The sequence below is a fragment of the Macrotis lagotis genome, chromosome 1 (genome assembly GCF_037893015.1).
Source record: "Macrotis lagotis isolate mMagLag1 chromosome 1, bilby.v1.9.chrom.fasta, whole genome shotgun sequence".
Classification (NCBI taxonomy): domain Eukaryota; kingdom Metazoa; phylum Chordata; class Mammalia; order Peramelemorphia; family Peramelidae; genus Macrotis; species Macrotis lagotis.
Window position 1 is genome coordinate 286,610,294 of NC_133658.1, and position 27,490 is coordinate 286,637,783.

The 27,490-nt window shown below is 39.7% G+C and overlaps 1 protein-coding gene across 5 annotated transcripts in view; it reads right to left on the reverse strand.

The window, feature by feature from the left end:
* Nucleotides 1-27,490, reverse strand: part of ADAMTSL2 (ADAMTS like 2) — a 49,302-nt gene that overhangs the window by 13,454 nt on the left and 8,358 nt on the right. For 3 of the 5 annotated variants that reach the window (XM_074210769.1, XM_074210768.1, XM_074210771.1), the window contains 7 exons: nucleotides 26,955-27,100; nucleotides 26,724-26,847; nucleotides 23,689-23,769; nucleotides 20,184-20,359; nucleotides 18,174-18,522; nucleotides 16,555-16,930; nucleotides 4,922-5,019 (listed from right to left, as the gene is read on the reverse strand). In XM_074210769.1, coding sequence (XP_074066870.1) covers nucleotides 4,922-5,019; nucleotides 16,555-16,930; nucleotides 18,174-18,522; nucleotides 20,184-20,359; nucleotides 23,689-23,769; nucleotides 26,724-26,847; nucleotides 26,955-27,100 — 1,350 coding nt within the window. The remainder of the gene's footprint in view (nucleotides 1-4,921; nucleotides 5,020-16,554; nucleotides 16,931-18,173; nucleotides 18,523-20,183; nucleotides 20,360-23,688; nucleotides 23,770-26,723; nucleotides 26,848-26,954; nucleotides 27,101-27,490) is intronic. The other 2 variants (XM_074210770.1, XM_074210772.1) reach the window with 2 other exon arrangements.

The following is a 27,490-nucleotide window of genomic DNA, read 5'->3' on the forward strand; positions in this document are numbered from 1 at the left end:
AAGGTAAGAAAGGAGAAAGAAGTAGGGCAGGAGCTTTGTCTAATGGAAAGAACATCATGCTCTTAGTCCAAAAACTGGCTTTTCATTCTGGCCCTGCCATTGACTCACTGCCAAAGACCCTAGGCCCCTCTCTCTCTCTAGGTTTCAGTTTCTCTCTTTTGTAAAAACAAAGTCAAATTGAGATGGTCTCTTAGGTCCCTTTAAGCTATAATGTTCTGACCTGGAACACTGTGAAATATTAGGAAATATTTAATTCCTTCCTAGCTTGCCTACAGCACATCCATGGCCTGATTTCCAGCCTCATCTTCCCTACTAATTTGTCCAATCCTAGGAATCTGGGATCATTTATTTCTCTTGTCCCTAATTCCCAACACCACCTAGTACTTTGTTGGACTCAAGGGGAATTGACTGAAATGAATTGACCCCCTAAAAGAGAGAGAATCATGTGCAGTCAAGTTAATATGAATATTGAAGAGGGGCAGCTAGGTGGCAGAGTGGATACAGCACTGGTCCTGGAGTCAGGAGTACCTGAATTCAAATCCAGACTCAGACACCTAATAATTACCTAGCTGTGTAACCTTGGGCAAGTCACTTAACCCCACTGCCTTAAATAAATAAATTTTTTAAAATATGAATATTGAAGAGAAAGGAGGGATATTTTTGGAATACCAATTGGTATTATAGAGGGAAACAGTTGTAAGACTGATTTTTCAAGGCTACCTTCTCATAATAGACTCAGTGTTGAAAGAACATGGAATGTTGGGACATAGAATATCAGTACATGGAACATTGGCATTAGGAGGGATTGTTAAAGCTGAGAGGGACTTAGAACATGGAATATCAGAGCTGGATAAGACCTTAATTATGGAATATTAAAATACAGATTATCACTACTAGAAGGGATCCTGAACATGGAATGTCAGGACTGGAAGGAACTAAAGAATATAAAATTTCAGAGTTGAATGGGGCATTAGAACATGGAATGTCAGAACAGGATGAGATCTTAAACATAAAATGTTAGAACATAAATAGAGCATCAGAGCCCAAATGTTAGTACATAAAATATCAGTGCTGAAAGGGACACCAAACATATAACTTGATGGGATACTGAAAATGAAATTGTCAAAGCTGGAAGGGACTTTGAACATGGAATATAAGAACAAATGACATAGAATGTCAAACTGGCAAGGACCTTAGAATATAAAATATTAATCCTAGAAGGAATATTAAATGAGAAAAATAAAAACATAAACTATAGAATATCAGAGCTGGATGAGAATTTCAAATCAATCTAGTTCAATTCTCTCAAAGAAAGTGGAGAAGAGGAATGGGGTATAAGTAGATACAATACAAATAGTCATAATGTACTATAACTATATACCATAAGTGCATTTGAAAGATGAAAATTAATTTCAATGTGAGGAAAAGATCATTAGTAGCTGGAGATCTCATGGAGGTCTCCCTGGAGAAAATCAACTTTGAGTTGAGTCAACTTTTAAAGATGGCTAGGAATTAAAGCCACTAAAGAATTCAGGATTTATTATAAGCAAAGGGACTAAAACCAGCTATGATCTTGTGATAAAATAAAAAGAATCTTAGATTCTGGAGTCAGAACACCAGCTCTTACTGGTTCCAACATGACTTTGGACAAACTATTTTATCCACATCTCAGATTTTTTACTTGTAAAATGTAGGGGATAATATGATTTCCAAGGCTAACTGCTGATTCAATGCTTGAGGCTGGTTCTTGTGAGGACTTCGATTTCCCCACCAAAGACACTCAACTTGATTCTCCCTAATCTCACCATCTGTGATCTTATCAATATGAGTATTCTCTTCAACAATATTGCCAACCCAAATAAACTACTGCAACATACATTAGGAAAACAAAACAATACCACCTTCACAGCATCACCTCCCTGCTGCCATTTCCTTAAACTTCAAGCTAAACATACCAAACTACCTTAAGAAAGAAGTCATGGGCTTTTTTCCTCTCCTGCTCTATACCACCACCTCCCACCAAAAAAAAAAAAAAAAAAGAAAGCATAGTCAGATAACATATACTATTCTGTCAAAGTTAGATTGTATAATCTTTAGCCTTGGGGATGAGAGTTTTCCTAAGCAATCTGATTTCAATGTCCCACTGCCCTGAGGGACTGTTATGTCTAAGTCACTACAGATTCTGAAAGTCCACTAGACCTTTAACAGTCATCCTCTCTGACATTCTAGGGAGTGGTGTCAGCCATGAGGACATTTCTAGGAGCTAATTCATTACCAGTGAGGAACCAGATCATTTCCTTTGTCTCACAGAAGCAGAGTTGAAAGGAAACTCAAGGGCCATCTAGTCCAATCTCTTCATTTTATAGATGAAGATACTGAAGATCCGAGACATACAAGTGACTTGTTTTAGGTCATACAGGTAGCTATTGTCAGAGGTGAAATTGGAACCCGTGTCTTCTGACTCCAGAGTCTTTCCATTGTACCACAAATAAAACATTCTTGTACTCCCTTACAACAACATTCTAAATAGATGGAGATTGCAACATCATTGCTGACTCAGTGTCAACCCAACCAGATCATTCAGGACCAAAAATATACTTTGGAGTATCTATCAGTATTCAAATAATCAGATACTTATCATCTATGGATTCATTCAAAGACTTAAGGAGGAAGAAGAGATGAGGTTTAAAATATTTACATCACTAAACATTCTAGGACATAAGATCTGAGGGAGATATAGGGCAGAAGATTAAAGTTAATAGGGCTAGAAGTCTTTATGTATTGCTCTAGGCACAAGTGTATATTATCATTACCACACACAGGTCTATTATTATACTCTCCCTGAAGCAATAGCTTTCCTTCCTAAAATGAGTAGGATGCCAAGATTGCTAGGCCTCCATCACTTAATGCTTCTGTTTCCTGCTGCTTTGTGTATCCTGGCTCTCTTGGCACAATCAGAAGCCCAGGGAAGCAGGGAGCCATCTGCTTGTCTAGGATTCTATAATGAATTGACCCCAGTCCCCAAATATTACGATTCTGATAGATCGCCCTAGCCTGTGTGAGATGATGCACCCAGAATCCTCTCCCACCTACTGTTTCACCCCACCCTCACAACTACTTTTTGGGAGAGAATTAGCTGGTACTCTTTCCACTTGACAGATGAGGACAATCAAAGCCCAGATATATGAAGTAACTTGTATAGCATCTCTCTTCAAATTGATGACAGAGCTGGAACTCTGCAGTCTTCTGACTCTGAGCAAAGGAATTCTTTCCACTTTCCATCTTTCCATCACAAAGCCAACCTCCTTTAAATCTGGTCTCAGAAAGCACTTCTATCTTTATTGCCAAATAGAGTCCTGGAACCTTAGAGCTGGAAGGGACCTTGGAGTCTAGTCCAACTCCCTCACTTTATGGAGGAAGAAACTGAGACCCAAGGAAGGAAATAATGTCCCCAACCAAGGTCACATATTAAGTTAGGTTTTCTCAGCTAGCCACTTAATTCTGTCTATGTGGTTGATGAAAGTTAATTTTTATTTAATATGGAAAGATCAAGTCACTCTATCAGAGATTTGGCATAGAGCCAAATTGGAGAAGTTGGTTCATTTTTAAGGGGTTTAAGATAGCCCTGATAGTCATATTTTATGATAATCTCTCTTTGGTATTGACTAGTAGGTGGCTAGCTTGCTCAGTAATCAATACACAGTGCTATTCAGGGGAAAGCTTATAGGTTAATTCCATGTGTGCTAACTAACTTTTTTGTGGTCATAGAAGGCACAACACCAGGCATGCATTCTACAAAATCTGTCCTTGCTTTCAATGGGGTCTAGGATCCAGAGTCTACTTGGTTCATTTTACCCATACCCATCACTGGAAAAATGACTCAAAGCAAGTACCTTAATCTTGATGCTAGGAATTGTTAAGCTTTAGACGTAGTCTTAACAGAAACTAGTACTCACGTTGACTCTCTCATCTCTAACTGAAATTTCTCTTCCCCACAAAATCCAAATAATTTCCAAATAAGCAAAAGATCATCTAACACTAAAATCTACTGCTCCCCCAAAGCAATTTTAATCAAATATTTTTCTCAATATCTTGTATTCAGCATGTTTCTTTCACATCTCTCTATGTTTTAAATTCTCAATTGTTCACATGTTATTTTTCTAAGACAAATATTTAATTCCAGGGTAGTCTTTTTTTCTGATCATTCACTCCCAGGAGTTTCTGAGACAACTCCCTTCCCTTCCAACCTCTACCTCACATCAGCTTATGTTCAGTCTAGAAAAAGAACAATCACTTAAATACCACATTTTTCAATCAAAGTAAAATTAGGAAGGAAAATATGTTAGGGGTCAAATGTGTGGCAAAATTAAATCTCTGTGACTTTTTCTTTTCAATTCTTCATCAGCATAGATAATTACAAGTTGATCATAACTGGTTTGTGAGCTTCTAGAGGGTAATTTTGTGATCTTAATTGTGTACACAGTGGTGTCAAACTCACATAAAACTGAGTGTTGTATTTTCATATATTTGGGGAAGCATTTCACAATTCCATTTTTAATCTGACCTAGGGGCCACGAATTTGATTCCTCTAGTGTATAGGATCTGATGAGCAATATAATTTCTTATCTCTAAGGTCTCTTTCCTGCTCTGACCATCATTGTCCTCTATCCTCATTTCTTTAAGATCCTGTTCCAGTCTAACAGTCTAGATTCTAGGGCTTCCTCCAGCTCTGATATTCTACCCATCCTCAGACCCCTTTCCAATCTGACATTCTGTGGTACTAGGAGTGTTTGACTGATGTTGATGATGATGATAATGGAGATGTGATGGTGAAGGTGATAGTGAGGGAATGATGATGACTCATGCATTGGGATGTGGGCTCATTGGTGGCTGCAAATCAAAACTCATGCATGACAACTACCTGTTGTGCAGGTGGAGCTACAAGGCTCGTGGGAAGAGAGCTTCCACCTGTACATGTCAGCAGGACTCACACCTTGCTTCCTGGACTTGGGCCTCGTCCTAGAAACAAAACCAACCACAGAAATTCACGAGGAAAGCTCCAGCCCATCCCACAGAGCCCTCCAGCTGATCTGGGCTTGGATTTTGGCAATGTGACATAGAAAGGGATTAGTTTGGGCTTATTGGGGATTTTTTTTAGTGTGTGGTTTTGTTTTATTTTGTTTTGTTTTGTTTTTTAATAACATACCTGTCCTGATTCCCCCAGTAGAATCCCCAGCCTGGTTAGAGTTAGAGCTTCCACTCTCTAGAAATAGAGATAATGGGATAAAAGCACCCACAAGGAGAAACATTTTAGAACTGAAAAGAAGTCTGCATGTCTGTTTTTTACTGTAGTTTTGTTTCCCAATTCAAAATCTCAATCTAAATATCCCAGGTATTAAAGTTATAAATCTCCTTTCAGAGGAGATGTGAAGAGTCCAGAGCTCAGTGCCCTCATGGACACTTTGCTCAGCTCAGTGCTCCCTACAAAAAGTATGAGCTTTGGGAATGTGAGCTTCTCAAACTCTGATTCTCAGATCTTTTCCTCTTTTGCTAAACTGGAGTGGTAAGCTATAGGACTTTGGGGCTGCAGAAAAGGCATCCCTATACTGAAAACATCTGAGTTCTTGCTGCTTCCCCCTCCTCAGCTGGAGATGTTTAATTGAATGGTGGACACCAGCCACTTGGCCAGCAAAGTCTCATAAAAGTCAGCTGTGAGTACCGCAGCCCTAGTCTTCTGCACTGCCAAGTCTCCTCTTTACTCCCCCTGTTCACATTTCAGCTCAGGTCTGGGTCTACATACACAAACTGGCTTTTTGTAATTTTTTTAAAAGAAAAAGTATAGAGGTATTATAATTATATGGAAGTGATGGAACTGAAAGGGACCTTAGAACACAAAATGTTCCAGCAAGAAGGAACCTCAAAACAGAGAATATTAAAACATAAAATCTCAGACCTGAAATAAAGTTAAAGGACCAGATTCTAATCCACCCCCCTTCATTTTACAGATGGGGAAACTGAGGTCCAGAGAAAGGAAGTGCCTTGGTTCAAAGTCAGATCACTAAAGGTAGAATTAGGACCAGATTCACTGCTCTCTCTTTTCACTGCATTCTAGTAAGGTTAAATTTAATATTCTTAATCTAGATCAGAAGTACAAACACAACCTAAAAGTTCAATTTAGAAACTAAATTTGTGCCTTCTACCAATAATAGCAAGCCACCCTAACTTTTGGGCTTCACTCCCAAATAATCTAGGATGTTCTGGGAAAGCAGAGGAAGTATAAATGAGACCTCAGAGAGAGTTCTTGACTGAATTACTCCAAATTCTGCACAGACAAGGGGAAGTATGGTGAGAATCCTATCTGATTGATCTGAACCAGATTAAGTTGGGTCTCGAAACCCATTTTAAGACTTGAACCATATTCTCATCCTATATTCTCTTTGCCTTGGAGCCATGAGACATTAGCTAAAAGTTGGCTTGGGTTCATGTCAGTTTAATAGGACCCAGGTTATTAGCAGATTCAATGACCAGTTTAGTATAATGCAAAAAGCATTGAACTTGGATTCAGAAGACATGAATTCAAGTTCTAATTTTCCTTGCTGGTCACGTGACCAGTGTGGGAAAGGTAGGATTTACCCCATAGGTTTGCTGTGTTGAAAGTTCTTTGTGAACTAAAGTACAACAGAATAGTAAGTGTTACTAACCAGTATCATATTTCAACAGCTATTGTCAACTAAAGCCATCTGTGAGTTTAAATGAGGAACTCCTGTACACATTTCACAAGCAAATGTGAATATTACTCATCTTCCAATTCCCAGAGGAGTACTGCCCTTTTGATAACATGGGACCTTAATTATCCCTACAAATAAGACTCTAGTTAATGGATTTATTCATAGTTGTTCTCTTTTTACTAGAGGCAACCCAAGTTTTGAATTTTAGTCAGGAGGTGGGGAAAAGAGGGAAAAATAAAAGAAGAGAAATGGAGGGAAAACAAGAGTATTAAATAGAAGGAAAAGAGGAAGAAAATAGAAGAAAGAAAGAGAAAGAAAGAAAAAGACAGAAAAGAGAAAGAAAGAGTAAGGTAGTAAGGGAAAGAAAGAAAAAGAAAATGAGAGAGAAGGGGACAGAACAAAGGGAAGCCCATGAGGAGAACAAATGAGAGAAGAGAATAAAAGAGGAGAGCAGGAAGAAGGAAAGTCTGGAAGAGAAGACAGTGGAAGAGAAAGAGAAAGAGTTGGTATAACCAACCCCCTCATTTTACAAATAAGGAATCCCAGAGAAGGACTTCACTTACCCGTGTCACCCAGGTGGTAAGTTGACAAAGGTGATATTTAAACTCAAGTTGGTCCTCTGACTGCAAATCAGCACTCTGTCCTTTGTACCAAACTGCTTTACTTGAAAAACACATGACTGCCTATAGTCTCTAGAGTTCTGTTTTTTAATAGCATTCCATTTTCCCTCAATCTAGGAGAAATTAAATGAGCCACACCCCTCCAGAGTAAGGAAATGCTGCCATCTTTGTCTAGTTACATTTTCCTGGTGGTTTTGTGTGACTGCATTCAACCCAGTACAGTGACTAATACTTGATTTGGGGGAGGAGGGGGGCAAAAAAAAAGTGCTATTCAAAAACTGCTCTTGATTTTTCAGAAACAAAAGGTATTTTTCAGGAGTAACTGCCTACACAGCATTTTCACCACAGCACACTCTGCATCTTTGGGAAAAAAACATCTCATCTATTTGCATAACAATGCCAATAAATTTCCTTCTTGAAAATACTCAAAGACACAAATTTGGAAAGAAGAATCAGGAAAATGAGCTGGTGAGGACCCACTACTCATGCCAGAGTAGCCCAAGGCTGAAACAGACAGTACTGCACCTTGATTGTAATTGTATCTTGCCAGGCTCAGAATTTACCAAGACTGTTAAATTGTGACATTTTAAAATCTCATGTCACAAAGAGTGCTCAGGTCCATTGTTTAGCTATTTCTTACCCATTGAAATAGGCAGCTCACACTTTTTTCTAGATGGGAGAAGCTCTGAAATGCCCATGTCAAAGCATCAACCCCCCCCAAAAGTCTGTTTTTCAGGGGGATTTTTGTGGGGGTTTTTTGTGATTGTTTTTGTTTTTAATTTCCAAGTTTTTAAAAAAGGGACATCATTTGTTTGAACATTTGATTCCAGTGGCCCCTCCCTTAACTGTTTGTAGCAGTTACATAGAAGAATGGAAATAGCATTTCTTTTCATGTTCTTTTTCAACCTCCAAACCCCGGCTCTGACTTTACCTTTCAACTGGGCAGACATAATTTCCTGTGTTTAGAGCTGAAGGGATACGTGGCTATTTTAGCCTACTCATTTTTCAGCTCACTGCACCAGGGGCTTTATCTCTCCCAAACATCTTTGCCTCTGTGCCCGCCTCATCGCCTGATGGTTCCTTTGCCCAGGGGAATAGCTCTAAATCTGGCACCACCAGCAAAAACAATGTAAGATGTTGCCTTTCTCTGAGACTTCCCCAGAACAACCAACCTCTTCTCTGCCCCACCACTATGCACACATACAAATCAGAGACTCTTTCTGGGTGGCATACTAAGCAGCCCCAGCCATGAGCCTTAGAGGACCCCATTAGGAAGCAGAACTCCTTAGAAAGTGGGGTCACAGGAAGCCATGGGTTCAGAGGGAGACTAAGATCAGTTTTGCTCAGATGCTTCCCATGACTACACAGAACAAAACAGCCTTCCCTGACCACCATTCATTCTCCCATATGTAAACTACCTGAGGACAGAGACAATCTCTTTTTCATATCTCTTTCATGTCTCTTATTCCCAGAGCTAAACACAGTGCCTGTCATATAATAAGCTTTTGATAAATGCTTTTCATTCATTCACTTATTCATTCATTCATTCATCACTCAGAATTGAAATGCACAACCCAGACTGAAATCTAAATCTGTTTTATGGAATCATCTCATTCTCAGGACTCAAAGAGACTTAAAATACAACCCTCTCTTAACCAAGGAAACTGAGGTTCAGAGAGGGGAGGGGACTTGGCCAAGGTCACCCAGCAAAATCATCCTGAAATGCAGGTCACTCATTTCCAGACTAGCAATCTTTCCAATATGCCTGGCTGTTTTTCTGGAAGGGGATTTCAGGCTCAGTTTCTTGCCACTAAATAGTTACACCTCTGCTACTCTAGAATGATGTGTTAGCATCTCAATTTAAGTAAGATAAAAATCTCTAGCATTTTGACTATTAGAAAACCAACCCTCTCCAGAATTCCCTAGGACCTGCCTTGGGACCCAGAAGCCATCCTTTGTTCACACCCTTTCCCAAGTACCTTAAAGCTTGGAGGGTGGTCTTTAACTGAACTGAGATATTTGGTCCCCTTTTGTCCTGCACTGGCTTATAAATAACTGAAATGCCTTGTCATCTGGAAACATTTAGGCTCTGGACCACATGGAAGAGCAGACATAACTATTATTCTACTTTGTCATCTGAGTACAAACAGCAGTAAGCTATTATAGAACTTCTATCATGTAGGGAAAGAGTTAGAGACACAGAAAAAGACAGAGAAAGAGAAATAGAGACAAGAGAGAGAGAAAGACAGAAACAGAGAGATAGGAGCAGGGAAACAGAGAGTTTTCTCTCCATGTTTCTTAGTCTGAGATGACTGGGTAGTAGAGCAGGAGCCAGTCAAGGTATTTCAATCTTGAAATTCTTTGTTGGAGTAGAGAAGTAGCATAAGAACAATCTTTTCCCTTTGGCAGGAATTCTCATATTGGAATTGTCTGTTACTTTGGATGTCTAGTGTCAAAGCAGAATCTTCTTAATCACCCACACAAAAAACTTGATGACCACACAACCAAAGATCCTTCAGCCTTCTAGGCTTGGGTTTCCCTGAGGTCCTGGGAAGTTGAAGAGTGAGGAAACAAGTGACTTTCCCAGAGCTTTGGTTCTGTGAATGGTTCCAGAAGACAGGGGAGACCCAGAGATGGCCAACAACCAGCCACGTGTCATTCAAGTCACACTTTGGAAACAGAGGCTATTCCTCCCTGTACTGCCTGCAGATGAAAACAAATATTCTCCCCAAACTATTAAGGGACAATTTGGGGAAGGCCACAGGTTTCTTCTTTTACATGAACTCAGAAAGTCCCCAAATACTCTCCCAAGAATATTTTCTTGAGATGGATATATCTTAATAAGATCAAGTTTTCTAAAACTTTTCTAGGCCTACACCAGCCCCATTTCCATCCTGCTCTCATTCAGAAGTTTGCTTATTGAGCTCTCACTATCCTTATGACTGGATATTTCAGTCTGGTTTATTTGTGATGGACATTCAAATCTGGACAGTCAAAGACAACACCAGAATCACAATATCAGAAGCAGACAGGACCTCAGTGAACTTATAGTCCATGCCTGAATTAGAATCTATCTTCAGTGTTTCCAACAATTAGGAATTCAGCCTTTGTGGGAAGCCTTCTAGTGAGGGCCAAAGCACTGCTTCTTGGTATCATTTATCCAAGTTTGGAACTGCTCTCATTATCAGAAAGTTTTTCCCTATATCAAACCTGAATCTGCAGCCTTTCAAAAACACTCTTTCTGTCCTCCACCACCCCACCCACCCATTCTCTTTTTCATATTTTAATATCCTCCTTCATCATCAACTTATCATCACCATAACCTTGGGGTTGCTAAGGAGGGTGGTGTTTAGTGCCAGACCTTTAAGTCAGGAAGACAAATTCAAATCCACTTGGTATCAGTATGACTCTGGGCAAGTCATTTGACCTCTTTCTGCTCAGTTTTCTCAATAATAAAATGGCAATGATAACAAAAGCACCTACCTTACTATTGTGAAACACTTAGCATAGTACCTGGTATATCACAGTTGCTTAATAAATATTTGTATTGAAAGATTCACTATCCTTTTTTTGGATGTTCCCCAACCTATCAATGACCTTTTAAGTCCAAATTTTGTGATCTATTTTATTACTTTATTAACCTCTTGAAGGACCTGTAAGACTACCAAGTATCCTTATACAAATAAAACTATGCCTCTAAAAAAGAGACTGGATTGTTCTATTTAGCTCAACTCTGCAAATTTAGGAGAGGGAAGGAATTTCTTGAGTAGCTAAAGGTTTAACCCATAGGAAATACTCAATGTTTATTGAATGTCCTCATAACCCACCTCTGGTGTTCCCATTCTCAAAAAAACTAAAATGAGCAAAAACCCACCAAATCCTGTTAGTCCTTTCACATCTCTCTTCCCACTGATAAATGGTTCAATTTTCAATTGAAGTTCAATTCAGGGGTCACGATAAAAATCACCATCACCATTCCCACTGTACACCTACACATAAACAGCCTAAAATAAAGGCAGTTTCTGTGTAGAACAAGGAGCTCTCTGTAAGTAACATCATAAGGTGAAGTGAATCACTACAAAGAAGGACAGCACAACACATTGTAGTTAAAAGCAAAATTGCCCAGAAAGAAACTTGGGGTCTCTCCTTCCCCACCTCCCCTTGGGTTTTATGTCAGTCCTGAAATAGAACTGAATGGGGGGCGGGGTGGGGGGGACCAAACCCAACATCAGTAACTTTGTTTTGAAGTTTATTGCCTAGAGAAAGGTCAATCTGTTTGCATTGTGATCTGCAATGTTCTTAGTCTCCCCTCTGGGAGAATATTTCAGAGTCAGAGACCCTGACATAACTAATCTCCTTAAATGTGTAATGGGGCAGGGAGCAAAATGACTTGTAATCCTTGTACTCTTCCAGGTAAAAAACCCTGGACACCCAAAGCTGCAACTTGAAACACTGAGCACCTGTTAAAAATGCCTGCCATTTAAAATCCTCTCAATCTGTCTCCCAACTACCTACCTTTCCAGATTTCTTTCATTTTCCTTTCAGTCACCCAAGTTGACAACCATGGTGCCATCTTTGTTTTTCACTTTCATACATTTGCAGATTTAATCAGTTGTCAAATCTTGCTATTTCTAACTCCCCAACATCTCTCCCATGGGCCTCGCCTTCATTAGGCCCTCAACATCTCTCTCTTGAGTTGAGTTATTGTAATAACCTATTTCATTAAGCCTTTTTAGATCTAGACAGAGGAAACTCAGAGTCCATCAACTCCAAGCTCTTTTTTTACCCTCAAGGAAGATTAAGTGATTTTACCAAGGTCACACAGGTAGTAAGAATAAGGAACATGATGTAAGTATGGGTCCTTTGGCTGTAAATCCAACATTTTTTTCCTTTTATATCATCCTGCCCCCCTCTGTATCACAATGTCTCCCCACTCTAATCCATCTTCAGTATAACCCCCCAAAATCCAGTTCTTATTATTTTATCATTATACTTAATCATTCAGTTTTATCTCTGGTTCCTCCCTTTTACTTCTAGAACCAAATATAAACTCTTATTTGGCATTCTGACCCCTTCCTACTTTTCTGTTCTTCTGTATTCTCTATAGTTCAGCCATCCTGAAGTACTGCCATTTTACACACACACACACACACACACACACACACAAACAGATAACCATCTTCCATCCTTGATTGTTCCCCATGCCTTGAAGTTCATTTCCTTCTCACTTAGGTTTCTTTGATTGACTGGTCCTATTCAATTCCCAGTTCAAGTTTGACTTTCTTTTTTATCAAAGCTTTCCTGATCCCTCAGCTTTTGTTATGCTGTTTAGTCATTCAGTCAAATCTAACTCTTCAAGGTCCCTTTTGGGATTTTTAATCATGCAAAGATGCTAGAGTGGTTTGCCATTTCCTTCTCCAGCTCATTTTACAGATTAGGAAACGGAGGCAACCAGTGTTAAGTGACTTGCTCAGGTTCAAACAGCGTAAGTGTCCGAATTACCTTGTACTGACTTCCGTATATGTATATGTATGTATATATATATATGTATATATGTATATATACATATATATATATTTATATATTCTATATACACTCATATGATGGCATTTTGTCTCCCTGTTACAATGTAAGCTCCATGAGGGCAGATATTGTCAAACCTTTGTCTTTGGATTCCCACTATTTAGTACTGTGTCTGACACATGGCTGACTCTTAGTCACTTTTATGGATTGTGCTGTCCATGTTTTGCTTTGTTTTTTGACAAAGAAACTGAAGTGATTTGTCATTTCCTCCTTCAGTGGATTAAGGCAAAATTAGATTAATTGCTCAGGATCACACAGCTAATAAGTATCTGTGGTCTGCCTAAACTCAGCTTTTCCTGACTCCAGGCCTGGTGTTCTATCCACTGAGCAATCCAGCAGCCTCTGCCTGGCACCCAGTAAGTGCCTAATAAATACTTATTGGTTGACTCTAGTCAAGCTGGTGTGCTAGCCCTTCCCATTATACAGCAGTTTTTCATCATTATGCCTTTGCACAGATGGCCAGCCATGTCTGGGATGTATTACCTCTTAGAATCCTTCAAATCCTTCAACAATTAAATTCTACCTCCTACAGTAAACCTTTTCTGTTTGCCCCTAATTGCTAGTACTCTTTCCCTCTTGGAATTACTTTGCATATACTTTGGGCTTACTAATTTGTATGCCTGCTCTATCTCCTCAATAGAAAGTAAGCCCCTTGAGTACAGAAATGTTTTGTCTTTGTCTGTCTTTGTCTCACCAACACCTGGTACTCATAAACACATGTGATTCTGTTCTCTAGCATTTTCCCAAATGTAACCCACCTTCATCAGTAGAGTTCACAACTCCTTGCACTTGTCCAAAAATGTAAAATAAAAGCACCAAAATCCTTTGCCAAAACTGATATAATTTTGATAAATTGTCACTCAAAACCTACAATATACTTCAACTACTAGCCTAGTCATCTTTGCTCATGCTGAACCTGGTTCCAAGAAACATTAAGTCCAGGGTGTGTTCCTAGTCAATAATCGGTTGACCCAGACAAAGATGTTTTGCTAACAATCACATTGACATGTTCACTCAAGGCCTAGCTGAAGGATCACTTCCTCCTGATGTCCTCCCCAGACATAACCTCCTCCCCTCTCCCCCCACCCCCTGTACTCCCACAAGAATTCCTTCCTCTCTTAAGCACTCACCACACTTTACTTTATAGCATAGTTATTGAAGACATGCCTTAGATCCCCTAGTAGAAAATCAACTCCAGGACAGGAACCCTATCATTTTACAGCCAAGATAAACAATGGGCAGAAACTCAATGATAGTTGCATTTGTTGAATTTGAGTTCTCTCCATTAATAGGAATTAATTTGTGCTCACTCATTTACACTCTCTTGCTCAGATTGTATAAGCCTTCTACAAGTTAGTGCTTTCCTGATTAGACTGTCTTCAATTTACCCTTCATATATCCTGTTGGACATCACTGTTTTTATGTTATTTCATTCTTTAGATCATGGGTATCCTTTTAGTTCTTCTGGGTTACAGTGTCCAACAAAAACTTGTCAAGGGCCACATATAGAATTTAATATTTATTTATGACTACAATGTAACAATGAAAATAATAATAAAATGTAATAATGCCACATGAATGGGCTTTGAGGGCCACATGAAGCCCATGGGCCATGGGTTGAACACGCCTGCTTTAGACCATGAGATCCTTGAGGATAAGGTCTGTTCTTTACCCTTTTTTTGTATACAATACTTAACATATAATAAGCAATTTATAAATGTTTGTTGATGACTTGGGCCCCATTTGAATTCTTGTTCATAGTCCCCTCAGTTGAACCATCTTCATGCCTAGGTCATCAAGGTATACTAATTTCAACCTGTCTAGATTCCAAGATCCAAACATAGGAATTAATTGTAACTAGAATTTATATAGTACTTGAAAGTTTGTGAAGCGCTTTATACATATCATGTCATCTGAAACTTACAATTACCCTGAGAGATAGAGGTTATTATTATCCCATTTTGCAGCTGAAGAAACTGAGGCAGATGGTGGTAAAATGACTTGCCCAGGATCACATAGCTAAAATGTGAGGTCTGATTCAAACTCAAGTCTTCTAGACTCCAAGTCCTACATTCTATCCACTGTACTATCTCACTGTATAAAATTGGAATAGTCTTAAATCAACTAGGAAGAGTCCTGGGAGGGTCACCAAATACAATCTAGCTAGTGCTGCCTGTTCCTTCCTTTGACCAAACCTTCTCCTGGACTTACAGTCTTTTGATATAGTTCTGATGGACCATAAGATTAATGCTGCTCAGCTATAGACATCTGTTCCCCTGGGGAAAAAAATTTGATGAAAAGATGCAGAGATACAGATTTTGGTTCAATAAAAGAAACTTTCTTACAACAATTAGAAATATGTAAAAGTGGATCGGGCAACCTTAGGAGTAAAGCTTTGGAGTGCTTTCAAATAGAGCCTTAATGTCCTCTGGTCAGAGATGTTATAGAAAATATTCCTTCAAGCATAAGCTAATCTAAGATCCTCTCTTCTAGTCAATAGTAGTCATTATAATAACAATTATATAGCATTAATGTTGTGCTATAGCTTTACAGACCTCTATTTTGATTCTCACAACAATCTTGCAAGATGGATGCTTTTATTTCTATTTTATAGTTGAGGAAACTGAGGCAAACAAAGATTAAGTGACTTGCCCAAATTCACACAGTTAATATCTGAGATTGGATTTAAATGCATTCTTCTTGCCACCTGATCTAGCATTCTTCCACCACATCATGTAGCTGCCTCTAGAAAGCTCTGAGAATTCTGTTGTCCTGAGAAAATCTGTGATTTTGTGCAATATGAGTTTGGTGACACACTGGAACAAGACCTGGACAATCTGCTTCGTACGCTTTGTCCAGGAAAACCAGAGTTAGAAGTCACAAAACAACAAGTCTGCTTCCTTACTTAGATATCCCTAATCAGAGATTAATGGTACAGTGCAAAGAAAGATAGATTTGGAGCCAAAGGTTTTGGATTCAAATTCTGGCTTTTCTATTCACTACCTGCATGACCTTGAGCAAGTCCCTTAACTTTCTAGGCTTTAATTTCCCCATCTGCAAATCAAGGAATCTGTACCTCAGTCCTATAAATTTCTTTCTTTTTTTTTTTTTTTAGGTTTTTGCAAAGCAATGGGGTTAAGTGGCTTGCCCAAGGCCAAACAGCTAGGTAATTATTAAGTGTCTGAGGCTAGATTTGAACTCATGGACTTCTGACTCCAGGGCCAGTGCTCTATCCACTGAACCACCTAGCCACCCTCAATCCTATAAATTTCAAACCTAACCTGGGACCTGATGCTCATTAATATTCTGCCCTAATTTACCTAACTCATTATTATAATAAGAAAGATCATGTTAATTTTTAGATTCTTGAGATAATGCTAGAAACTAGAAAAAAAGAGATCCTTTTATAGTGCTCTGCTCAATGTCCTTTGAATAAGTATGAACAGTCCTTTCTCCCCCAACTAGCCCTCCTGATGAACAACTGACATTTCCATGCCAAATTTGCACCTAGTTAAGAATCTCAGTCAGTGTAAAGAAAAAGCCCATACTGCTTGTTCCCCCTGCTTGTTCCCCCTTAGGTGTCGAAAGGTATATGTATAAGGCTGTAGGAAAAACTCTCCTACCTTGCTTTGTGTGTTCTGTTTCCCGGTGAACTAGGGAGGGTTGCACTGGCATTGGGGAATGGTGTCTCTGAGGATGTATTGGCCATTCTATCACTGGTCAGCTCCAAGAAGGTACCATTGAGCATGTAAGCCCCCTCATTCTCTTCATAGTCCAAATAAAGGCTGTCCATGGGGGAGCCCCCTGGATGGTGTGGGTCACCCTGAGCAAAAATACTGTTCACTGTTACATTCAGAACAAATTCCTTTGAGTCAGAGCTCTTGCCCAAAAGCTGGTCCGAGATGGCGTTCTCTGAGAGGAACTCCTGAGAGGCAAAGTGAGCATCGGTGTCTTGATCCTCCTTTTCTCCTGTATGAACCACTTGGGTAGTATTTGAATCTAATATTTAAAACAAAAAGAGTGGGAGACAAAATGAAAAGAATACTTAATTAGAAAGTCAAGAAACCCAGCTCTGTCTAGTTGTGTGATCTTAAGCAAAACAATTCCCCCTCTCTGGTCTTTATTCTCCTCATCTTTGAAATAAGGGCACTGAATAGGAAATTTCTAAGGTCATTTTCGGCTCAAATAATCTGCTTATAAGGGGGCAATGACTGCAGCCAAAGGGATCTTTATGCCAGCATTAGACATGCAAAGAAGTGAGGGATCTGAGTAAAATCTAAAAAGTTTCTGAACCTAAAAATCTTTTTCTACCATCACTGAAACCTGATCATTGTAGATTGAGAGGGCAGTACAACTTTGTGGAGAAAAGGTCAGGGAGACTGAGGTTCAGAATCCACTTGATGTTTACCAGGTCATAACCATTGTAAACTGCTTTCTTAGCTCTCTGTATCTCAGTTTTCTCTTTTGTGGGGATAATACATGTAGTATCTATTGCATAGGCTTGTTGCAAATTTCAATGACATAATGTATATAAAAATAAGGTTCAGTGTTATTATATATTTTTTTAGTTTAGGCATTGCCTTCTTGGAGGATTGGCTTAGGTCAAATGTCCTGGGGAAAAGGGGGAAGGATGTTAGGGGTTGAAATGTTAGAGAACTGGTCTTCTGGGTGGGGCTGCAAGGGACTTAAAGTAGAGAAAAGAGCAAAAAATAGGGGGTTCCCCTTCCCATTTTTTGCTGAGGACTGACTCTCCATCTGTGGGAAGGGCCTGGCTAAATCTTGGACCCTGGAGAACAAATGTCCCTATTATTTGTACTACTGCACAAAGTCAAGATTATTTCACATGGCAGGGGCTTCCAGTACATAGGTTAGTCAGTGCAGAATATTCAGCCAACATTCTATACAGCTACCCCTGATCAAAGCTATGTGCAAGAATTTTGTGCTAAAGAGGCTGGAAGAATATTTTCAGGCACCTAAGAACATAACTGAGGGAAGGTAGGAGACTTCTGACAGAAGCCCAGACATCCCCAAAAGACAGAGTGCATCCAGTTTCCCTGTGTGACTCTGGCTATCAATCCAAATGACAAGTAGACCTGTGTCAAAGGGTCACATGGGAGAAACCTTCCTGTCAAGCCTTTCACTAAGAAGAGAGAGCAGCAATGATTAAAGTCACTGGGCATTGCTCTATGGGCTGGCATCATCCCCAGTGGGGAAGACACCCCTTCCCTTGCTAGCCCATTACCTCGGAAGGCCTTGCCCCTCAGTGGAGCCTCGCAGTCCATGGCTCCTGCCCTCTCATACACCTCATTGGTCTCCTGGCCCTTGCTCAAGGTGAGATCCTCAGAGGGGCCCTGTTGGCCAAACAGCTGGTTGTCTAGGTCTAGCCTCTCCTTTGATGATTTCCCATAGTAGCTGCTGTTGTGCTGGACAAAGCCCACCAGCCCCTCGCCATCAAATTCACGGCTCTCCGCACTCTCTGAAGCAGTTTCGGAAAAGGTATAGTAGACAGGCTGGATGCTCTGGGGGTGGGTCTTTCTGAGAAGAGTGTATTCAAAGGTAATTGAAGGACTCTTGCCATTTTGATTCCACACCTGGAGGAGAAATAAATTATTCTCCTGTGGGCCATGTAACCCCTCCCTCTTAGATCAGAAATCATAGAATGTCAGAGCTAAAAGAGACCTTAGAACACACAATGTTAGAGTTGGACAGCAAGTCAGAGTTGGAAAGAACTTTAGAACATAGAATATTACAATATTATCTTTCAAAGTTGGAAGAGACTATAGAAGATAAGACATCAAAGCTAAAAGAGATTATCTTTATTCATTATAGATAGGATCCAAAGAGAGGAAATTGATTTACCCAAGGTCACACAACTCACTGTAAGTATTTTTTAATCAGGTAGCAATCAAGGGAAAGGAGACAAGGGAAACCCAATCAATTAATCTGATTGAGGGTTAGATGAGAGAGAATATAGGCACTACCCATTCTAAATTTTGGGATGACCTGAGTGTATCAATCACCTATGCCCTTTCAGTCTTTATTTATCAAAAGTATACCCAGAATATTTAAATTGATTTGAAGCAGAAAACTATTTGAATCTTGCTCTGTCAAAATGCCATTTGGAATTTACAGTAACCTATTTTAGCTAACAGGATATTAAAAATAAAACTAATACAGTACCCATACAGTTTAGAACCACTATTCATAACAATATCCTGTGAGAAGCATAAGTGTACTCTGGATCATCAAAGACCAAATTTTCTTCCAATCAACTTTAGCATTCAATTAATTCATAGGAATTCTGATGTTTTATAATTGTCAAGCCATGATGGGTGTATGATAAATCAATGAACAGAATGTGAGATTAATAACAAAAACCTATCCTGAGCATGTAGTTTCAATGTTTTAGAGCTGGAAAGAACTTTAATTAAAGATCATCTAGACTAATATTTTACAGATAAGAAAACTGAGGTCCAGAAAGACTAACAGACTTGCACAGGGTCACACAGGATGTAAGTGTCAGAAGCAGAATTTGAATTCAGGTCCTCTGATTCCAGATTCAGGCTCTTTCAACTGTCCCACCCTGAGAATGCATTTTTTTGTCATAGTGCCTAGAAATTAGGAGTTCAAGGGGAATTTGTACATCTCTCCTGTATTGAAGGTTATAAAACATCCTTGCAAGGGATTTGATAGATTTGACAGAATGTTCTTAGTTTCCTCATGCTCCCCGGTTCAGATCCCTAAGGCCCTGAATGTTTGATGAAGGGAGATCATGAATCCTTGGGAGGATTCTAAGGTCATTTGGCAGCTGCTTTCTTCCTGGTGTAAGGTTAGGGGTAGGGTGTGAGTTCAACAGACTCAAAACAGACTCTCTAGCCTAACAAATTTCAAAAGTAATAATTTGGGCACACAACCCACAATCAGGGACAGAAGCAGGAGGGAAACAATTAGATTCCACTTCAGTCAACAGTACCATATACTCAAATTCATTCATCCTACCAGCTCATCTTTCCAACCTTGATCAAAATAAAGCATGGTGATATCTCTTACACCAATATTATCACTTCCTGTTTATATGATATCATCACGAGTCCTTATCACTTCTTATTTCTGGGATATCACTGGTGTTCACATTATTATATCCTGTTTCCTGATTCATTTGGGACTATAAAACTTTTCTAATATTCAACATTTCCCTCTGGTTGTATACTTCATACACAATAAGTTCCCCATTTTCTATTGATAAGCATACCATGACATTCAGACCCTGGTTGGTGGGGCCTTGGGCTACAATGTACTCAATGCCAGTTTCATATACATCCATGGGCCGTCGATACTTGACAATGGTGCCAGCGATGTTGAAGTTCTTTGGACTGTCTACTTTGTAGTTTCCATTAAAGAAATAGTAGCCAGCTTCATCAGCAAGAGCTAGAACAGCAAAGCATGCACAGATAGTTAGCCAGGAAGAAAGCTTTTGCTAGAATTAAATGAATATCCCTGGGCTGAATTATTCTTTCGATGGACTATCCATGACAATTGGGAGACAATTCTAGGACCAACCAGCTATACCATGAGGAAGTCAGACCACTGGCTTTCAGAGGACTCAACTTGGCTCCATCCTGAACTCTACATATAAATTTGCATGCTGACCCCTAATCCTCAAATTCCCCATCTATAAAATGAAAGGTCTAAATAATAGATTCAGTGATCTCTAAGACTCCCTATCTACCTTTAAAGTTCTATATTCTAAAGTCCTTTCCCGCACTAACCTTCTATGACTCAGGAGACTCAAACTCCCTTCCCCACCCCCCCCCAACATCCCTCCCACTCTCCCACCCAGCTTCTAAAAATATCTCTAAGTTCAGGACTTTTGCCACGTGGGTGAGTCAAACTTTGTGTCCGTGGCAAAAGTCTAACCCAAGTTAGTGCATGCTCAGGAAATGCACTCCTGTTTTAATATCAGCCTAAAATAAACAACAAAGGACATGTCTAGACTATTGAAAATAACTGGCTTGAGGCCCATTTGGTGCTGCTATTTGGGTTGTCTTGATGGATGGTTTGAATCGCTACATGGTGATTAGCCATTGCTACAGCCAATGAAACAGGCCCCAAGTGTTTAATTCATTGACCAAAAGAAAGAGGGGCACAGATGGATTCTATGGTTTCCCCCACTTCAATTAATCTCAGTTCTGGATCCAGTTCACACATTTATCACACAGCCATGGGCCAGTTCTTTCACAAACTAAACCTCCATTTCTCCAATTGTAAAATGTAGGGCTAGGGAGTAGATTAAAGGACTAGATTCAGATTCAGAGGACTGAGATGGAATCCTGACTCTGGTATTGCCTATAAGAACTTGAGCTAATCTCATTTAAACTCATTTGATCTAAGTTTCCTCATCTATAAAGTGCCAGGGTTGAAAGCAATGAACTCTAGCTAGGGTCCTTTCCAGTCATATATTCTCTGAGTTTCAGTTTCCCTATCTGTAACAAAAGGGTTGGTAAATCATTCTCCAAAGTCCCTTCCAGTTCTGGCATCTTCTTTTCTATGACACCCATGATACTGATCCCAGTCAAAAACAAAAAGAAATCATTTTTGGATTGCTGGTGACTCTACTCCCTGGCTCTTTGTACAGAGTGCCTAAAGCCTTTTTTCCCCTCTGGTCTGGGAAGGATTAAGTTCCATTGTCTGTACTGAAAAGAAATGCTTTGTCAATCAGCAAGTTCTGATTGGGCACCTAACAGGGGCCCATCCCTGAGCTAGGCTATTCCAAGAGATGAGAGAGCAGTATCCTTATATAGTCCTTTTTTCAGAGAACTTTCAAAAATTTCCCAGCAAGGCTCTGACCCAGAGGCACACACATAGACAGTGGGTAGGTTCGGTCTGACCCAGTCCCCACCCTCTGTTTGACACCAAAAACTCATCATAGGTAATCAGTGATTGTTTAGATATCTACAGACAACCCATTTAACCCCAGGTGAGAGGAGAAAACCTGTCTTTGAATTAGTAGATTCAGCAGAAAGCTTAAATTTTCCTGCTTTCTTGAGAGTTTTAAAGTACCCAAAAAATCAGTTCACATTTCTTAACTTGAGGAAAACTGAGGCTTTCTGTCCTCCTTATTACTGTCTTTTAGAGAAACTTATACTGAGACTGGGCAGAATCACAGATTACTAAAATTGGAAAGAGTCCTTAATAGTAATCTAGCTCAACTGCTTTCTTGTAAACAGAGACAGACTCTAGGAGAGATGACTTGGCCAATTATCACATAGCTAAGCTGGGAAGGTGACAAAGCTAGGATTCAAACTCAGATCTCTGGACAACAAGCCCTGTGGGCTTTCCTACATTGCACTACTTCCTGAAGACCAGAAGTTGGAGGAAAAGAAAGCAGAATTATGACCTGGGTACAGTTTGTCTTCCAAAACGTGTCCTCTAAAAGTTTATTTCAGGAACTGGAATGGCCCGCTAGAGAGTAGGAGTTTTGCTTCCAAAGCTCCTGATGCAATTCAAGAAGTGAGAGAATGGTGGAGTTAATTATTATCAGATAATCAAAAGAAATCTAATTCTGAGTCAGAGGGAATTGTAGAGTAAGTCAGTCACACCCACAGACCCCCAGCAAAAAGCTGTCTGTCTGTAAAGGGTTAAACCTTCATCCCAGATCCAAAACCCGTTTCCTGACAATAATGACCTTCCTTCCTGCGGCTTTCCTAATGCTCAGAGTCTTAACTTGGTATTTCCACGAGTCTGTTTCAAGTAAGAAAGCTCGGGAGGCAGCCCAGAGAACAGTCTGTTTCCTGGACTCTCCGTCCCTCCCATTGAAGAGGACAAAGTAACTGGCTTGTCTGGATACCACGGTTACACCAAGCTGCTTTCTCCAGGAGACCTTGGCCAGGGCAGACCATTCCTGGAGGGGCAATTCGGGGAGAGTCCCAGAGGATGGGATATTGTTCTGGGAAGGGGGGCAGCCACATGGCTTAGCACACTGCCCCAAGTCTGGGCCTCTTGGGAGTAAGCCCAATTGGCTTTGAAGTGGGTCTCTCCCCAGATCATCAGGACCCCACCCAGCCCTAAACCTCCTGCTTAGTCTGGGAGAGTTGCTATCCTGTTGGGGATCACCTGCATAAGAAGAATCATTCTGAGGACATATTGCCTAACAGAGTATAATATATGGAATAAACAAGGAGAAAGTTCATACATATGCTGTTCAGTCTTTCTACTGATCTGTTCTTGCTCTTCTTATCCAGAATTGAAGGAGAAAAGAATCTGAAATAATCTTAGCTTCAGAAATTGTCCCTGAATAAGACTCACAGACCAACTAGTCCCTGTGTCATGTTTGGGACCACATTTGCTATTTGGGGCTCTCTCTATCACTTTTTTATAGAATCAGAATTTTAGCTTTAGGAGAGATCTAAATCAGCCTCTCATCATCCATAGAAATCTCCTTCATAGCATTTCTGTACATCACTAGTCTACACTTGACCTCCAATGACAAGGACCTGGATACTACTAGATATAGCCCATTCCACTTCCAGATGGTTCTAATTGTTAGAAAGTTTTCCTTTATGGAGCTAAAATCTATCTCTCTGTAACATTTATCCATTGATTCTGGAACTACACTGAAATGTGTTTCTGCTCCTACTTGACCAGAAATTCCCTTATTTTTCCCTTCAGCTATAAATTGTACCCACTGATAACAGGATGGGGGATGGGGGTGGGGGGAGGACAAATACTGCCAGACTATCTGCCAAGGCCATACACACCTAAGACGTCTGCTGACTTCTTCCGTTCTACAATCTGAATGTCTCGGGCACCAGCTGGAATGTGTGTTACCAGGGAATAGCCTGTGGGGGAACTATACATTAATGGTCAGGCAACTTTCTTGTCAGTTAAAAAAATAAAACAGGAAAAATAGCACTATTTCTATTTTCAAGATTCCTGGGTAAAGTAGAAGCAATCCATATATTTGACTTTTGCACAATCACATGTGACATTTTCATGTTCACTATCTTTTTACCTCAGTGAGCTGTTTCCCCAACTAGACTGCTCACAATAAAGGACAGGAACTACACCTCAGTCTTACTTTTGTATCTTCTACCTCACTGGACTTAGGGCAAGTCATTTTGGTTGGTTGTTCAATTGTTTTCAATCACCTTTGATTCTTTATGACCTCATTCAGGCTTTTTTTTTTGGCAAAAATACTGCAGTGGTTTGCCATTTTCTTCTCCTGATCATTTTACAGATAAGAAAACAGAACTAGACAGGATTAAGTGACTTGCACAGCTAGGAGATTTCTGAGGCTGGATTTGAACTCAGTTCTTTCTGATTTCAAGCCTAGTGCTTTATCCATTGCACCACCTACCTGTTCAAGCAGATGGTAAATGTATTAACATGCCTATTTTACAGATAAGGAAACTAAGGCTCAGAGAGGCCTCCCATGTTCACAAGGTTAAGTGTTGGAATCAGGATATGAACTGCCTTTGATTCCATTGCTTAGAAAGCTTTCTACTATACTATGCTGACATCTTATTGAATGACTAAATCGGTAGGCTATAATAATATTGGGGCAATTGGGTGAACTTCCTTATCTGAGGATTCTTGAACTCTTCAATAAATCTTCTTGCTTTTTCCAGTTACTGAATTTAAATGCATATATACATACATATATGTACTTAGGAGATCTAGCTTTATAGAATTCCTATGTTATACCCTATCTACAAATAGCCCAGAAATTGTTCTTTCCCTCACAAGGGAATTCTTAGCCTTCATAGGGACCTATTCTACTTTCTAATTCTTTAAAATTTCCTGTTTTCATATCCTAAGCTAGGGGAGGGGAACAGTATAAAAAAACAGAGGCACCTGGCTTATAGTCCTAGTTCTGATATTTATTACTCAGGTAACATTGGACAAATCATTTAACCTCTCTTAGCTTCCTCACTCATAAAAAATGGTTATTGGATGAGATGATACCTAAAGTTCCTTTTTGCTTGAAATCTATAATCCTATGAACTGTAGTAGAGATCTTTGGTCAATTTGAAAAATCCATTGACCTTTATACCATAGCTACCAAACAGTACAAGAGGGCATATAAGGCTCTCTTGATAGCCAAGGAACTTTTTTTCTGCCTTCATTACCCTTGGTTTTTGGATTGTTTCCAGCTTGAAACCCTTCAATTGCTTGTCTTTGAACCAGTCTCATACCCAAGAAGCTCTAAACCAAAGATTCCCTAGAGAGACCTTCCTCAAAATGGCACTCTGTGACCATATGCATAGATTAACCATAGCACCTTTTGAAAATATCATCTTTTGAACAGAATGCTTGCAGAAAAACCTGACAAAACTCACATGAACTGATGCAAAGTGAAATGAGCAGAACCAGGAGCACACTATACATAGTAACAACAATATTGTATGATGCTCAATTGTGAATGATTTAGTTATTCTCAGCAATATACAAAGATCCAAGATAATAAATTTGAATAACCTAAGATAATAAATACTATCCATCTCTCAGAGAAAGAATTCATGGAGTCAGTGTGCAGATTGAAGCATATTGAATTTACTTTCTTTTTTCTTTTTCTTTTTAGTGTGTTTCTTTCATAATGAGACTGATATGGAAATGCTTTACATGCCTGCACATGTATAACCTTTATCAAATTGCTTGCCTTCTCTATGAGAAAGGAAAGAGGGAAGATTATAGAGATTTGGGAGTTCAAGATTGTAAAAAACAAAATTTGTCTTTACATGTAATTGAAAAAATGAAATATTAAAATTTTTAAAAAAGAAAATACCATAAGAGCTTGTGTGATCACATTATTTCTTTTGTGCTAAACCTATCATCCTGTCCTTCATCAATATGTTTGCAGGTTCACATGCAAATCTTACTGAACAGAAAAAAAAAACAGAGGCTAGATTACAGTTTTCCATACAATAATCTTTCCCCATGGCTAGGATTTAATTACAGTTTTCCCGATCTTTCCCCATGGCTAGAATTTTAATTACTCCTTAATAATGTCTCCAATCCAACTAGGCCAGCCTCTCTCCTATCCTCTGCAATATGCCTACCCGACTTTTCCCCCAATCTTTATATTTTTGTTCACAGTGTTCCCCTTGCCCAGTAAGATCCAAATTATTTTGTTATGTCTTTATTTTGACCTGAACCCATGATTTCATTGCTAAAGGAAACTCTTGGGTGAGGAATGTCCCTCTACGAATGCCGGCAATGGCAGGCTAAGCAACTTGTCCAGCATCATACAGCCAATGTGAATCAGAGGTAGGATCTGAATCCAAGTCTCCCTGATTCCAAGACTCCCTTTTTATCCATTATACCATATTGTCTCTCTCCTATCCTTGTTATCCCAGAAAAATCAACATTGTCATTTGATCCAAAGAGCAATGGAGAGATGCATGGTGGGTATAAATATGGTGTAGCATTTTACATTGATAATTTATGCATAAGAGGCAGTGCAATTTAAGTGATAACTAGAAAATATGGGAGGCTAATTATGGAACAAGTGACAGGTGACTTCCTAGGTATTCACAAAAATTTAAAAGCATCAGAAGACATTCAGTGTGTTAAGTGTATTTTTACAAAGAAATTATGCAAAGATCTGAATGAGAAGTTGAAATCTGCATAGAGAGAAGACCACTGAGATCATCATTGAGATACCAGGATCATCAAAGACTTGATGTGTTGTTATTATTGTCACTATATTTTTGGATCTGAAGCTCACATGTTTCTCTGTTCCCCTTCCCTCCTGCCCTAAAACCAAAGTGTATAACCAAATGAGTTTACTTACCCAGGTGGGCATTCCCTTTCCTGTAATTCCCTGTCACATGTGTGCAACTGCTGCCATCACCCTGACAAACTCCACACTTGTCCAGAGTATGGGTGGAGAAGAGAACCCCATCACATCCAATGGGCTGGAAAAAGTTACAAAAAAGAGCATTGATGTGCAGGCCCAGGGGGTAGGATCAGGGCTAATTTCCTGAATGTTACTGACAGTATTTTTGCTATAATGTTTAACAACCTCACATTTTCCAGACACGCAAACCCCTCGGAAGTCAATGAATTTGCAGGAGGTCCCATCACGAGCTGGTACCATAAGTTGACGTTGGCCATCCACTGTTGTGCAATGCAAGTCACAGGGCTTGCTTGAGATGTGCACATAATCATCTGGTGGGAAAGGAAAGCAAGAGAGACACCCACAGGATCAATGGGAAGAGCATGACCATCAATGGCCATGCATGGGGTTGGGAGAGGAAGCAAGGAACAACAGAAGAGAGAAATTTTCCCAGAGACATCAGTGGCCCCTGGAGGACCTCCAAAAGACCACTGTCCATGAGGTTCCAGCTCCAGCGACATCAGCAGCCCCTACCAGGTAATGTTTTCCTTGAAAGCAAATCAGAAGGGCAGGGGAGAGTGGGAAATAGAAGGACAAATCAAACTGACAGAAGCACACCCAGTAGTTTTCTTGGTGAATTATCTATAGTTTCAGATCCCAAGCTAAATTCCCTGCTTTCCATAACTCTAACACACACCCAAAGCACACACCTATAACAATAT